Raw genomic sequence first — 11,384 nt, forward strand, 5'->3', positions numbered from 1 at the left:
TTCTATTCCACTTACAATAGTGTAATTCCGAGAATGTATTTTCAGAACATTATTAAGTCCGCCTTTGTGTTTCAGTTTGGATAAAGCTCTCCACTCCGCTGGCATCAGCTCTGGATTCATAATCTTTGGCACCAACTTAACCAATCCCCTGAATGAACTTCTGTTAGTCCTACAACCCGTGAGTATCCTCTCATCCCTCGTGTCGAAAAGACGATTATCCTCAATTAAGAAATGCTCAGAGCCATATTTTCTTTTTTCCACCATCATTAACCTAAATGAGGTGTCATTAAATCGCTTTATTCTTCACTGTTTTTACATTCACCAGTGCACTTTCTCCAGTGTCTTTTACAAGAGTTGGTCCAACATGAGTCTAGTTAGGTGTGAGTGGGAGGACAGTGGAGGTAAAATTACTTTGAAATTGGATTGTTATACTACATTTGGCAATAGAGAATACAGTTGATATCCACACAGATACAAAAAATGTTCCTCCTATAGACAACACAAGTGGTTTTATAACCTCTTATGCAAGTAATACTGATCTTTAAACGTTACGGAGAAAAAAAACGTGTTTTGCATGTGTATTTTATGAAAATTATATGATTAAGATCCACTAAAGACTGTTCATTAGCCATACTATTTTCTATTGTTCTATCTGTATTATGCACAAACCACATTGCCATTGACAGATAGAATATTATACATAATGAATAACCGGTAACATTCTTAGAATTTGGCAATCCAAGAATTGGAAAACTTTACTGAAAAATTTTAATTGAGATGATCCAACAATGAAAAATGCAGCCACTGTAAGAATTTGTACAATTAATTACAGCCTCTTAAATGTAATCTGATGTTGTTCAGAGTTATACGTCACATATTGTTACAAAAATCATGTGTAAGCTTTCAATTTTTGTATTTTTGTGCAACCTAGATAGAGTGTGTGCAGAATATGCCTTATTTTTATAATTTTGGAGGCGAACTCACAGGATTGACAGAATATGAAATCATGACCATTACCTCCTTCTGCCAGGTCATCACTGCAGGTTTGGAACAGAATATTCTCTGTTAAATTTAGTATTCTACAGCACATTTTGGAAGGGAAAGATGACTGACTGCACAGACCATTAAAGAATTGCTTTATAGATAGTGGCATTGATTAAATGTCTAAGGCCAGCGTTTAAAAGTATGACCTTGGTATTTAAAAAAATTAAGTGCGTCATTCCCCCGATGGGATACAGGGATCAGGTTGGAGGTTTAATCTGAATATTTCAGCCTATAGACAAGGATCGATGAATATTTATACATGAAATACATTGTGCTTTTACGTCTCGACAGCATCTGTAAATCATGTTTTTACAGAGTCATGGTAAAGGGTAAGGAATACATTTCTTTGTTTATTAATTTTGGTGTTGAACAGTCTTGCCAACATCTGAGTGCAGTGGATAGCGTCCAGCTCAGATGTGCGTGAGGTTGTTTGGCCAAGACAAAGAGATGTTGAAGACACTTTCCTAGCTCAGAGCATCCTTGATAGGCAGACAGCTCGAATGTTCAACTTTATCTGTGATTTTTCCTTTCACATGAGACTTGTAACTGATGTCCACAGATTTTTCCACTGGATTATATCCTGATCGCTATCATCACCATGTACTTTGTTCTCACATCCATGGCTGGTATTCGCAACATGGGCATCTGGTTCTTCTGGATAAGGGTAAGCAAGTAATCCCGTCTCTATGTAACTATTAACATACAAGCACAATATCAATTTAACATTAACATTCTCTTATTTTCCAGCTGTACAAAATAAGACCAAAAAGAACCCGTCCTCAGGCTCTTCTCTTCCTCTGTATGATTCTTCTCTTGATTGTCCTCCACACCAGCTACATGATCTACAGCTTAGCCCCACAGTACGTCATGTATGGCAGCCAGAAATATCTTGGACAGGTGAGAAAAATAGTCCGTAGGCCTACTTTCATTTTTGAGTATTTCTTGGTTTGGTTCTTGGCCTGGAGTCTTGCTCTGATGACAGGGCATATGGCAGTGGTCAGTCGGGAGGTTCAATGTAGGCACCAGCGTTACTAGCAGGACTTTTAGTCTCTTGTTCCTCTTGAATTCTGTCTGTCCATATTAGATTGTGTGGGTCCGATGTTTGACAGTCCACCCCCTGTGTCATCTTATGTTTATCTGCTCTTTCTCTGTGTGGGTGTGTGCATGTGGTTCGTATGCACCCTTGTGTCAGTGATTTATCTCAACAATCCTTTAAACAACATAGTTAAATGAACCAAAATATGTTTTTTTGCAGTAAAATCCCTTATTTTGGTGAAAATATTCGTAGCAGATATTACCCGAACTGAAGGTCCTACAAATTGCCCTGTTATAATATAAATTATGTTTCTTTGTTATACATATCCATGTTGTATCTCACTGGATCTTCCCCAGAACTTAATGGAAATGTGTCTTTGTAAAACTTAAGGCCATTGAGATCAAATTATGAGTAATGAGTTTTTCATGTATTATAGATTTTTTTTACAGAGTGTTCACGCTCTGTTTGAAGTGCTTCTGTACTAAATGGATATATGCTCCTTATTCATGATCAGGGTCAGATGCCCTCCACAGATCCTGCATCTGGGAACACTACTATTAACACTACAAGGATCTGTGATGCCAGCGCGCCTGAGGGTAAGTAATGCACCTCTGGTCAAATGGTAAGATGTTGGAAGAACTTCCAACACATTATAAAAGATTGATTTCCCCCAAGGAAGTTTAGTCTATATTATAATAAAGAAGGGACAGTGTACAACCAGGCTGTTGCATGTAGAGCACAGTTCAGTAATCCTTCTCACCATTTGTTATTCATTAGAGGGAATAATGCCTTCCTGCTGTCTCCATGCCAATGCTTATTACAGTAAATCAGCCATGAAAACACAAATGTGTGAATGTACACCATACTAGTGAGCTCTAACATGGTCATTTATTCAGTTGCCTAATGCTCAAGCCAGGCCCATTGTTAGGGGTCATGCAGAGAAGATAAAATAGCGATATACAGGGGTATGTACATCGTATGTACAGGATACATTATATAACTCTTTCTTTCTTTCTTTCTTTCTTTCTTTCTTTCTTTCTTTCTTTCTTTCTTTGTTTCTTTGTTTCTTTCTTTCTTTCTTTCTTTGTTTCTTTGTTTCTTTCTGATTATAAGACTCTTGAGTTCTTAATATGTTGGAATAGAGTAAATCTGTAATCGTTGTTAATCCATGATTAGCTAGAGGGAAAAAAAGCACCTGTGGAACAGCTTTATAACTATTTTCTGAACTACAAGCTGAACCTCATATAGTTCTCATATTTGTTATCTTTCTGCACAAGGTATAGTCCTTGAATGGTAACTAAATCAGAACTATAGAACGTGTAGGTGCTAATGGACTAATGCCTTTGACATTTGAAAAAAAGGGGCTCTATTTGGCCCCTTTGCTCAGTGGCATCTTGCACAGAATTCATTCTGCAGCTGTACTGAAGCATATCCTGGGATATACTGTATGCAACCTGTCGGCAAACATTAACATTTGAAACTCAAATAAGCCTTTTTTATTCTCGTATAAAATTAATAGAATTGTCCGTTTACAATATTTAATAATACATATATGTGTGTATGTATATGTATATGTGTATATATATACACACATGTATATATGTAAATGTATATATGAAAAACACCAATATTGTTTGCCTTTGATCACATTTACCTAAGTGATTATGGAGGTTGCGTTTGGATAATCCTATGTATTGCCAATATTGTCGTTACATAAATTGAAAATCCCCCATAATACTCTTGTTTGCAATGGCTATTTAGACCAAGGCAGATTCTACCGTCAGTGTGAGTCATGTTTTTTGTATTGCCTATGTGAAAGGAAACATTTTGCAGCATTTTCCTTTTGAATTAAAAAAAAAAAAATCTTTATCATATTCTATACTTACCTTGGGGGACAAAGTACTATTTTACAATATATGTGGATGTGGGAAACAATAATACATGCTATGGTAGAAAATATGGTATCAAACCTATAACAGTCCCTGAAAGGGAATCACTTTGTTATAACCTCTAGTGTGACACTGGATCAAAAGGAAGCAAAGGAAAAATAAGGTAGGAGTCAAGCTGGTGACTGATTGGCCGGTTGGTCACAGTAATGACACCAACATCTTATCAGCAGGTGCTCAGTGCCAAGAGCTTATCTAGTCCAAGGTCATTCCCACGCTATTACTCATTAATTCAGCATAATGAAAAAGGAATCTTCAGGAATTAGTTTGTCATGACCCCAGACAACCTGAACTCTTCACCAGTACATGGTTAAACCTTCGGAAAATGTCCATTTAATTTTATATCTAGACTTTCTTAAGCAGTTGGCATTACGCAATCGTTAACTCAATTATTAACACAATAGTAGTTTTATTAATGAATTGATAAATGTTTTATGGCTTCATGAAGCTTGTCTGAAACCTGATGAATCCTCGACATTATGCAATATTATGAAATGTTTTTTTTTTGCCACCATGCCGCTAGTTTGGTGAGTAAGTGCTTTGATCATGGACTCAGACTAACATGCATGAATATATCTGTCTTTGTGGGTAAAAATAAAAACAGTCTCTTGAATGATCTACATTTACCTATAATTAATTGTAAAATCGAATTTCTAATTCACTTTTTAGTTACTTTTAAAATAATTTTCCAAATGGAATTAGAAGGTTTTGTATACACGATAAAACCTAGCTAAATATGTCACTGTCTTATTAATATAGTACAATATGTAATTTTATGACAGGTCTAATGCCTTTGTGTCCTTCTCTAATGATCACTCCCTCACATAAGACTGTAATGTTATTGTTTCCATTGTCGGACGAGTAGCCGCATCATTAATATCTCTATTTCCCTTGAACAACATGATGTCCACAAGTGGCAAACTGTGACTTTTAGCTCTGGGCCATGAAATCCATCTTGCTCTGAAGTCTTACCCTAAACAGTGACCACACAGCAAAAGAAAGAAAGACAGGAAAATCAGATTGTAGAATTGTATTGGTTTAATGTTTAATTTGTTTTCCTTTCATCAAAATGTCAAGAAAACTAAATTAGTCTAACATCAGGATTTGACGGCAATTATTATTGTTAAATTAGAATTAAAAGAGAATAACTTCCATGCTGCCATTGTGTTGCAAAACATATTAATGTAAGGAACAATAGCATGTGTTATGGAACGTTTGCTGGGAAAATATAGAACATTTCGAACAAGGTCAATTTATTTCACACTTGGTATCAAACAAATTCAATACAGATGCTAGGCATTAATTTATCAGTACATGGCATGAGTCATTGCTTCCGTTTTCCTGCTGATAATTTTCTTGTTCTGTATTACCTATTAGGTTGACACCGCCTGAGACAAATTTATGTAATATTATATTTAGACCCCTGAAGGCTACACCATGCGTCATAAATGTTGCGCTGGGAGCTGATGTCCAGCTCTGATGATGAGAGTCATTTTATTATTTCTGGTTTGAGTCCCAGTGATGAAATGTTTGACAAAGAAGGGGTTTTCACACCGTGGACTGCTGCCTGTTTCCTAGCAACTTGCTAGCGCAGCATTGTTTTAAAGGGCTTTAGGGGAGTAGATGGTTGTAATTTGTTGTCAGTTACCAAACAAGTTTCTTCCAGAAGCTCCTGTACCCTGAAGCACAAATTAATCTTAATTATCTCTGCTTCAAGGAGATCACCATCAGTTTGCATTACAGTGGAATATGTCAGTCAGAAGTGATTTAGTTTTAAATTCACATTTTCATCTTATACTCCGCAGACACATCTACTCCAGCTGTTCCTGTAATTAGCTTAGTGTGGTTTTCTGAATTTTTGTATTGAACTACATTCACGTATAGTTTGGAAAAAACAAACATACATCAGCTATGTGCTACTCTTTTTCTAGCACATTCATCAAGTGTGATATTTACTTGAATTCTATTGGCATGAATTATTCAACTGTATTGGAGACTTTTTGTCAGTATGCTAATGTTTTCTACAAAGAACTGCCTCAATGTTCATCACGGCTGTGTGAATGAAACAAGAAAGAGTCCTCTCTAACACTTCTGCCCTCCGTGTCAAAAGTGTTCTGCCATTAAAAACACAAGTCGCCTGGGACTAAAATAACCACTAAAAGGAGAACGGATATTGTATGTGCCTTTGGCTGCAAAAGTTTGACAGTTTGCTTTTGTCGTTCTGTTTTGAACCCCTAAATGTCAGAACCCTAAAAACAGATTTCAATTAATGGAAATAGAGCATAGCTGCAACTGTATTCCTTGCTTCTGGTTGGTGTTTTAGGTTCAGTCAAATGAGGTTACTTCTTTGTCTCCTGCTTTGTGTCTGCTTCAGGAGGTATGGAGCACTGCTCAAATGGATCTTTTTTTTTTTTGCTACTAAAAAATAAAAATGTTTCACATAGTCAAAATGTTGCTTTTAGTGAGCCTTTATCGACAACACTTATACGGGAACCCATATATTCCAAAACTGCCCTGTTGAAGGAACATCATGCATCCTTAAACGGCATTGGAATAAAGTGCTCTGCTGCTTTTTAGATTGAAAGAATGTACAAAAGTCCTTGCTTATAAAGAGGCTTTCACGAAGAACATGGTGCCCGTAGAGTGAGTGTGTTTGTGTGTGTGTGTGTGCGTGCGTGTGCTCACAGTTTCATGCATGTGTTTGTGTCTCAATACAGAAAAATGAAACTTATACATAATGCATCATAGTACACAGGGATGCACTCACCCGGGTATCATGAGTCAAGGTGAAATTGCCTGCTCCTCCACACTGCCCCGTGCTCTTATCAGAGGCCAGTAATGATTTCAAGGTGAAGCAGGTCAGTGGCGTACATGATAATATATTTAGGCAGGCCACTGTTGTGAACCATCTGTAGGTCCCACTTGGAGCCTTGCAGTTCTGCCGAGCAGCTGGAGAGCTACAGATGGCTGAGGAACTGAAGGAAAAAGAGTGGGGTCCTGGGGATGAAGATAGACTTGCTCCTTCAATTATCTGTTGATCCTGGTGAAGCAGAAATGGATTGTTGGTAGTACACTCCCGGGGTCCTCGCTATCTAACCTTTATTCTAACTTCCTAACGGTACCGACTTGGATTTTCCTCCTTTTTTTATTTTTTAACATTAGGGAGGGACGTTTTGAAAACACTGATTTTAATGAATAAATTCCTAACCGCATTGAATTATTGCTGCATACCTTGATATCGCATGGCCTGGGATACGTCTGTTCGTGGGGTTGAAGAGCTGTATGTGAAACAGTGTGAAAGGAGCAGCTCAGCAGGGTTAGTGATAATGCTCCAGATGGCTCTCTAACATAGCCAGACAGTGCTTTTCATCCACACTTCAGCTTGGTGGACTTTGATTGGGAGTGTATTAAAATGGCTGTCTTTTTATTTCGCTCGTGTGCTAAATTAAGGCATGTGATAAAAAATAGAAACATTGTGTTCCCTATTTTCTTAACTGTGTTTTCACACAACAAAGGGAATCGGGAGGACTGAAGGGAAAGTACTTAGCACTTATCACATTTTGACGTCATCCACGGTTCATGTGCCTGCCAATATCCATTCATGCATAGGAAGAGGAATGACTCAGCGTAACACTTCCTATATTATTCCTGCCAACAGTGCCAGTCGGATCAATAGCAGTATCGGTTCTATAAAAAAGGAAAAACAAAGTTCAAGCTCAGAGGTGATGTCACCGCCACCGAGCAGCTCCACAGATGAAGAAAGCTGATTAATCTTATGAGCAATTCATCACTCGAGTTTTTGGTTTTGATGTTTGTCGCTATGATCGCAGTGTAAAGTAGTCGGAATCGATTGAGCTGTCTTTGGGCGCAGCAACAGAATGTCACTTGAGCAAATAAATATATATATGGGAATAAAGCTGAGACATGTGCTTCCTGAAAATGGCAGCATTAGAGGTCACTGTCAGGTTCCAAGACATTTGACACGCATTTCTGACAAGTGAAAAGCCAAAGTTGTATATATTGCTTTTTGCTCTTTTCGCTCACACACGCATTCATGTGTGTTAGCTTGTGACATCAATAAAAACAGGACTAAAGAGAAATTGAAAATGCCTCTATGATAGATAAATAAATAAACCAGATACTGCTTGGGGATGATTCATACAAGAGCATGGCTGTAAACTGTTTTTAGAATAAAGCCACTTTACTAACTAAACCTTGCTTTTATTTTGAATGCACTATATAACATATAACGGTCAGTTGATTTCATTTGAAAATAACAGCTTGGCAATCTGTCCAGGGAGGTTCAAGAGATGCATCCGTTTGACGTCATCAGGGAACGAGGGGGTTGCGTGCACTACCTACTCTTAACGTGATGTTCAGCTGTCTTCACAGTTTGTTGTTGCCGTCTTTGATCTCCATGCTTTTAGCTTCATTTCAGCGTGTAGTGCTGGATGTATTTGTTGTAAGACTCCATTAAACGTTGCATCATTTCAGCTGTATCCACATTGACGCTGACAGTGACACGTTTTTTCTCTTTTCAGAAGACCGATCGTCTTCTTTTTAGTGAGTGACAAAAACGCCTCCGGCTCTTCTTCATGTTGTAATAGCCTGTTTTTTTTTTAAGGTTCTCTCGCACGCACCTTTGTTGTAGATGTATAACACCATTGCACTTATAAACACAGCGGCACTAGATTTGTCATGTTTCATTGGACTCATGCTGCGTTTCTGGAGGATCTCTCCTGCTACAGAGTTGTTCCTGTTACATGTCTTCATTTAATAATTCCTCCAAAGAACCTGCCTCCTCAGGGGGTTTACTGTATACCTGTCTACTTCCTTTTCTTCACTCCTCTTTCTCCTGTTCCCCATTACTCTTCTCCTACCTTCTACCTCCATCATCAGTCACTTTGCTGAAGAAATCGCCAAAAATGCCAAATAGTGACTGGTTACTGAAATCTTTTTTTTGCTGCTGGAAACTGTCGAATCCCCAAATTAAAATACTCCCTATGTTGGGAGAGACATTGAAAGCATTGCTGTTATTATTTGGCAACCTGCTATGGTTTCTATTGTAGCTAAAATTGCGTTTAGTGTTTTTTTAAGGTTCAATTGTTGAAGGAATTCTCCAGAGAATCCACATTATGAAGAAAAGTATATAGAAAGCTAAATTGAATCATTTAACAACAAAAAACACCAACCAAGGGGCTGAAAAATGAGACAGTAATTTAAAATCTGATTAATATTTATAAATTCTGCAATGACAAAAGTCATTTTGCTATTTTAATAACCGTTAAGAGCATTTAAATATTTAATATTTACATTATCGGTCCTGCAGAAACCTTGCACCTAAAAAAATGACTAAGCAGATGGTTGCTACTCGACATGTTACCACAATTTCCCCTACTTGCCAAAATTTCACATTATTTGAAAAAAACAAATACCTGGTGGAAAAGAACTAATCTTGCATTGAACACACAAGTCATTACACCAGTAATGTACGGAATGAATTCTTCATTTGTTTCCGATTAATCTGTTAAAATGGTAATATCCAACATGACAACCATGTGTTTTCTTTGTCTCCTTTCAGATCAGTGCACAATGACGAGATCCTATCTTTTCCTCCACAAGTTCTGGTTCTTCAGTACCATCTACTACTTTGGAAACTGGGCCTTTATCGGGGTAAGTCTAAGAAGGATGTAAATAAGATGTTGTGATATGTTTAGTTTGAGTGGGCACAAAGTAATCATTTCTACAAAATATGGGTGTAAGAGTGCTCACGGGTTGGATTATTCAAAATTGTTTTGGCAACTCTAAATCAAAGAGTAATGCATTTAGATGTTGAATTAGTCCAAACCCAGTAATTCCAGTATGGAAACATACAATTTAATTTCTATTCAGGAAGGAGGAGATAAAAAAAAAATTATTCTCAAAGACTTCACACAGCTTCTATATTTAATTAATGGGTGCTCCTGATGCACTCTATCCAATGGTCTGTCTTTTGTTTTGTTTTGTTTTGAAGGCTTTCCTCATTGGTCTGGTGGTGTCCTGCTGCAGAGGAAAGAAGTCTGTGATCGAAGGCGAGGTGGAGGCCGATGACTCGGATATCAGTGACGACGAATATGTGCACTGAAAACGAGTCCGATTCATAGATATGCTAACGACGACATAAAAGGGACTGGGACATACAATTTCATAAACTATAAATGACTCTCGGTAATTTGGCATGGTTTAATGTATCGGTGAGAAGTTATCGTAAAGAAGTAATTGCTGTGGTGTTTCGTGGATTCCAGCCTTGTTTTGAGTTGACGCATCACTTCCTTCAAAGCCGACCGCTCAGACTGATTGCAGTGTCTTTCGCCGTCGATATTATTGATGACTTTGGGATTCGGGGCAGTGTCCACCAACTCGATCCCACCTTGAGAGTTCACTTCTGAGCAGCATGAAGCTGACGCTAATTGGCCATTTTTCTACTGGAGGAGACGCATTATTATGGCAGTGGGGACAGCAAAACATTACTGTCTGGGCTTTATTTAAGTGTAGTCTTAGACTAAACTATTGTTTGTTTGTTTTTCCACTCAAAGCAATTTCTAGATGCTTTAAGTGATTGCGTCATCATAGTATCTATAGCAGACTTGATTGCAACCTTTTTGAAGTTAAAACACTGACGACGATAGTTGGTATAAACAAGAATACCTTTTCACAGCACGCAGGAACATTTTTTTGAAATTTATTTTTGCTCTTTTTTTAAATCAAAGGATATTGCTTGTGGAGTTCCTGCTTTGTCCACCTACATTTGGTGGCTTGTATTATTTAAGAACATGTTGCTATACTTGCATAATTGCACTGTCGATGACATGTTGAGGACCAGTTGTTGCAATTGTGTTTTCAATGTTTCAGTTATTTTTGGTTTTAAACGCTTTGTGCTAATGTTCGGGGGAGGGGAAAACATGAGTAAACGAAAGAAAAACGTTATGAGTGTCATTTTCTTTGAATGAAGGTTTTCAGCAGTGCAGCAGGCTTGTGACATAGAGGTTTCCCCCAACATACACTTCAATAATGGACTCCCAACAGACTGTTGTTGGTGTCTCATGAATGTGTAGTGTGTGTTTCCCTAAGTTTACCTCACAAGAATCAAGCTGCAAAGAAAAGGTGAGTCTTTCTTTCTTTTCCCCTTGTTTTCTGTTTTTTGATATATTTAGCCATGGGTTAACCTTAATGGAGAATCAGTTAAAAAGGGTTAAAAAGAGTGATGAGATGGTGATCATCACATCTTTCACCTGTGACTGATCGGGTTTCTGTTGTGAAACGTGTTGTCGATGTTGAATGAAACCTGTAGTTAAAGAAATAAAATCATTTTAAACAGC

The 11,384-nt window shown here is 37.6% G+C and overlaps 1 protein-coding gene across 1 annotated transcript in view; it reads left to right on the forward strand.

Annotated features, from left to right (window-relative positions):
* lmbrd1 (LMBR1 domain containing 1) overlaps positions 1 to 11,384 on the forward strand; it is a 42,687-nt gene extending 31,303 nt beyond the window's left edge. Inside the window, exons 11-16 of the mRNA XM_058651654.1 lie at positions 76 to 178; positions 1,604 to 1,708; positions 1,792 to 1,941; positions 2,595 to 2,676; positions 9,608 to 9,699; positions 10,040 to 11,384. Coding sequence (XP_058507637.1) covers positions 76 to 178; positions 1,604 to 1,708; positions 1,792 to 1,941; positions 2,595 to 2,676; positions 9,608 to 9,699; positions 10,040 to 10,150 — 643 coding nt within the window. The 3' untranslated portion in view covers positions 10,151 to 11,384. The remainder of the gene's footprint in view (positions 1 to 75; positions 179 to 1,603; positions 1,709 to 1,791; positions 1,942 to 2,594; positions 2,677 to 9,607; positions 9,700 to 10,039) is intronic.

The sequence above is a fragment of the Solea solea genome, chromosome 15 (assembly GCF_958295425.1).
Source record: "Solea solea chromosome 15, fSolSol10.1, whole genome shotgun sequence".
Classification (NCBI taxonomy): Eukaryota; Metazoa; Chordata; class Actinopteri; order Pleuronectiformes; family Soleidae; genus Solea; species Solea solea.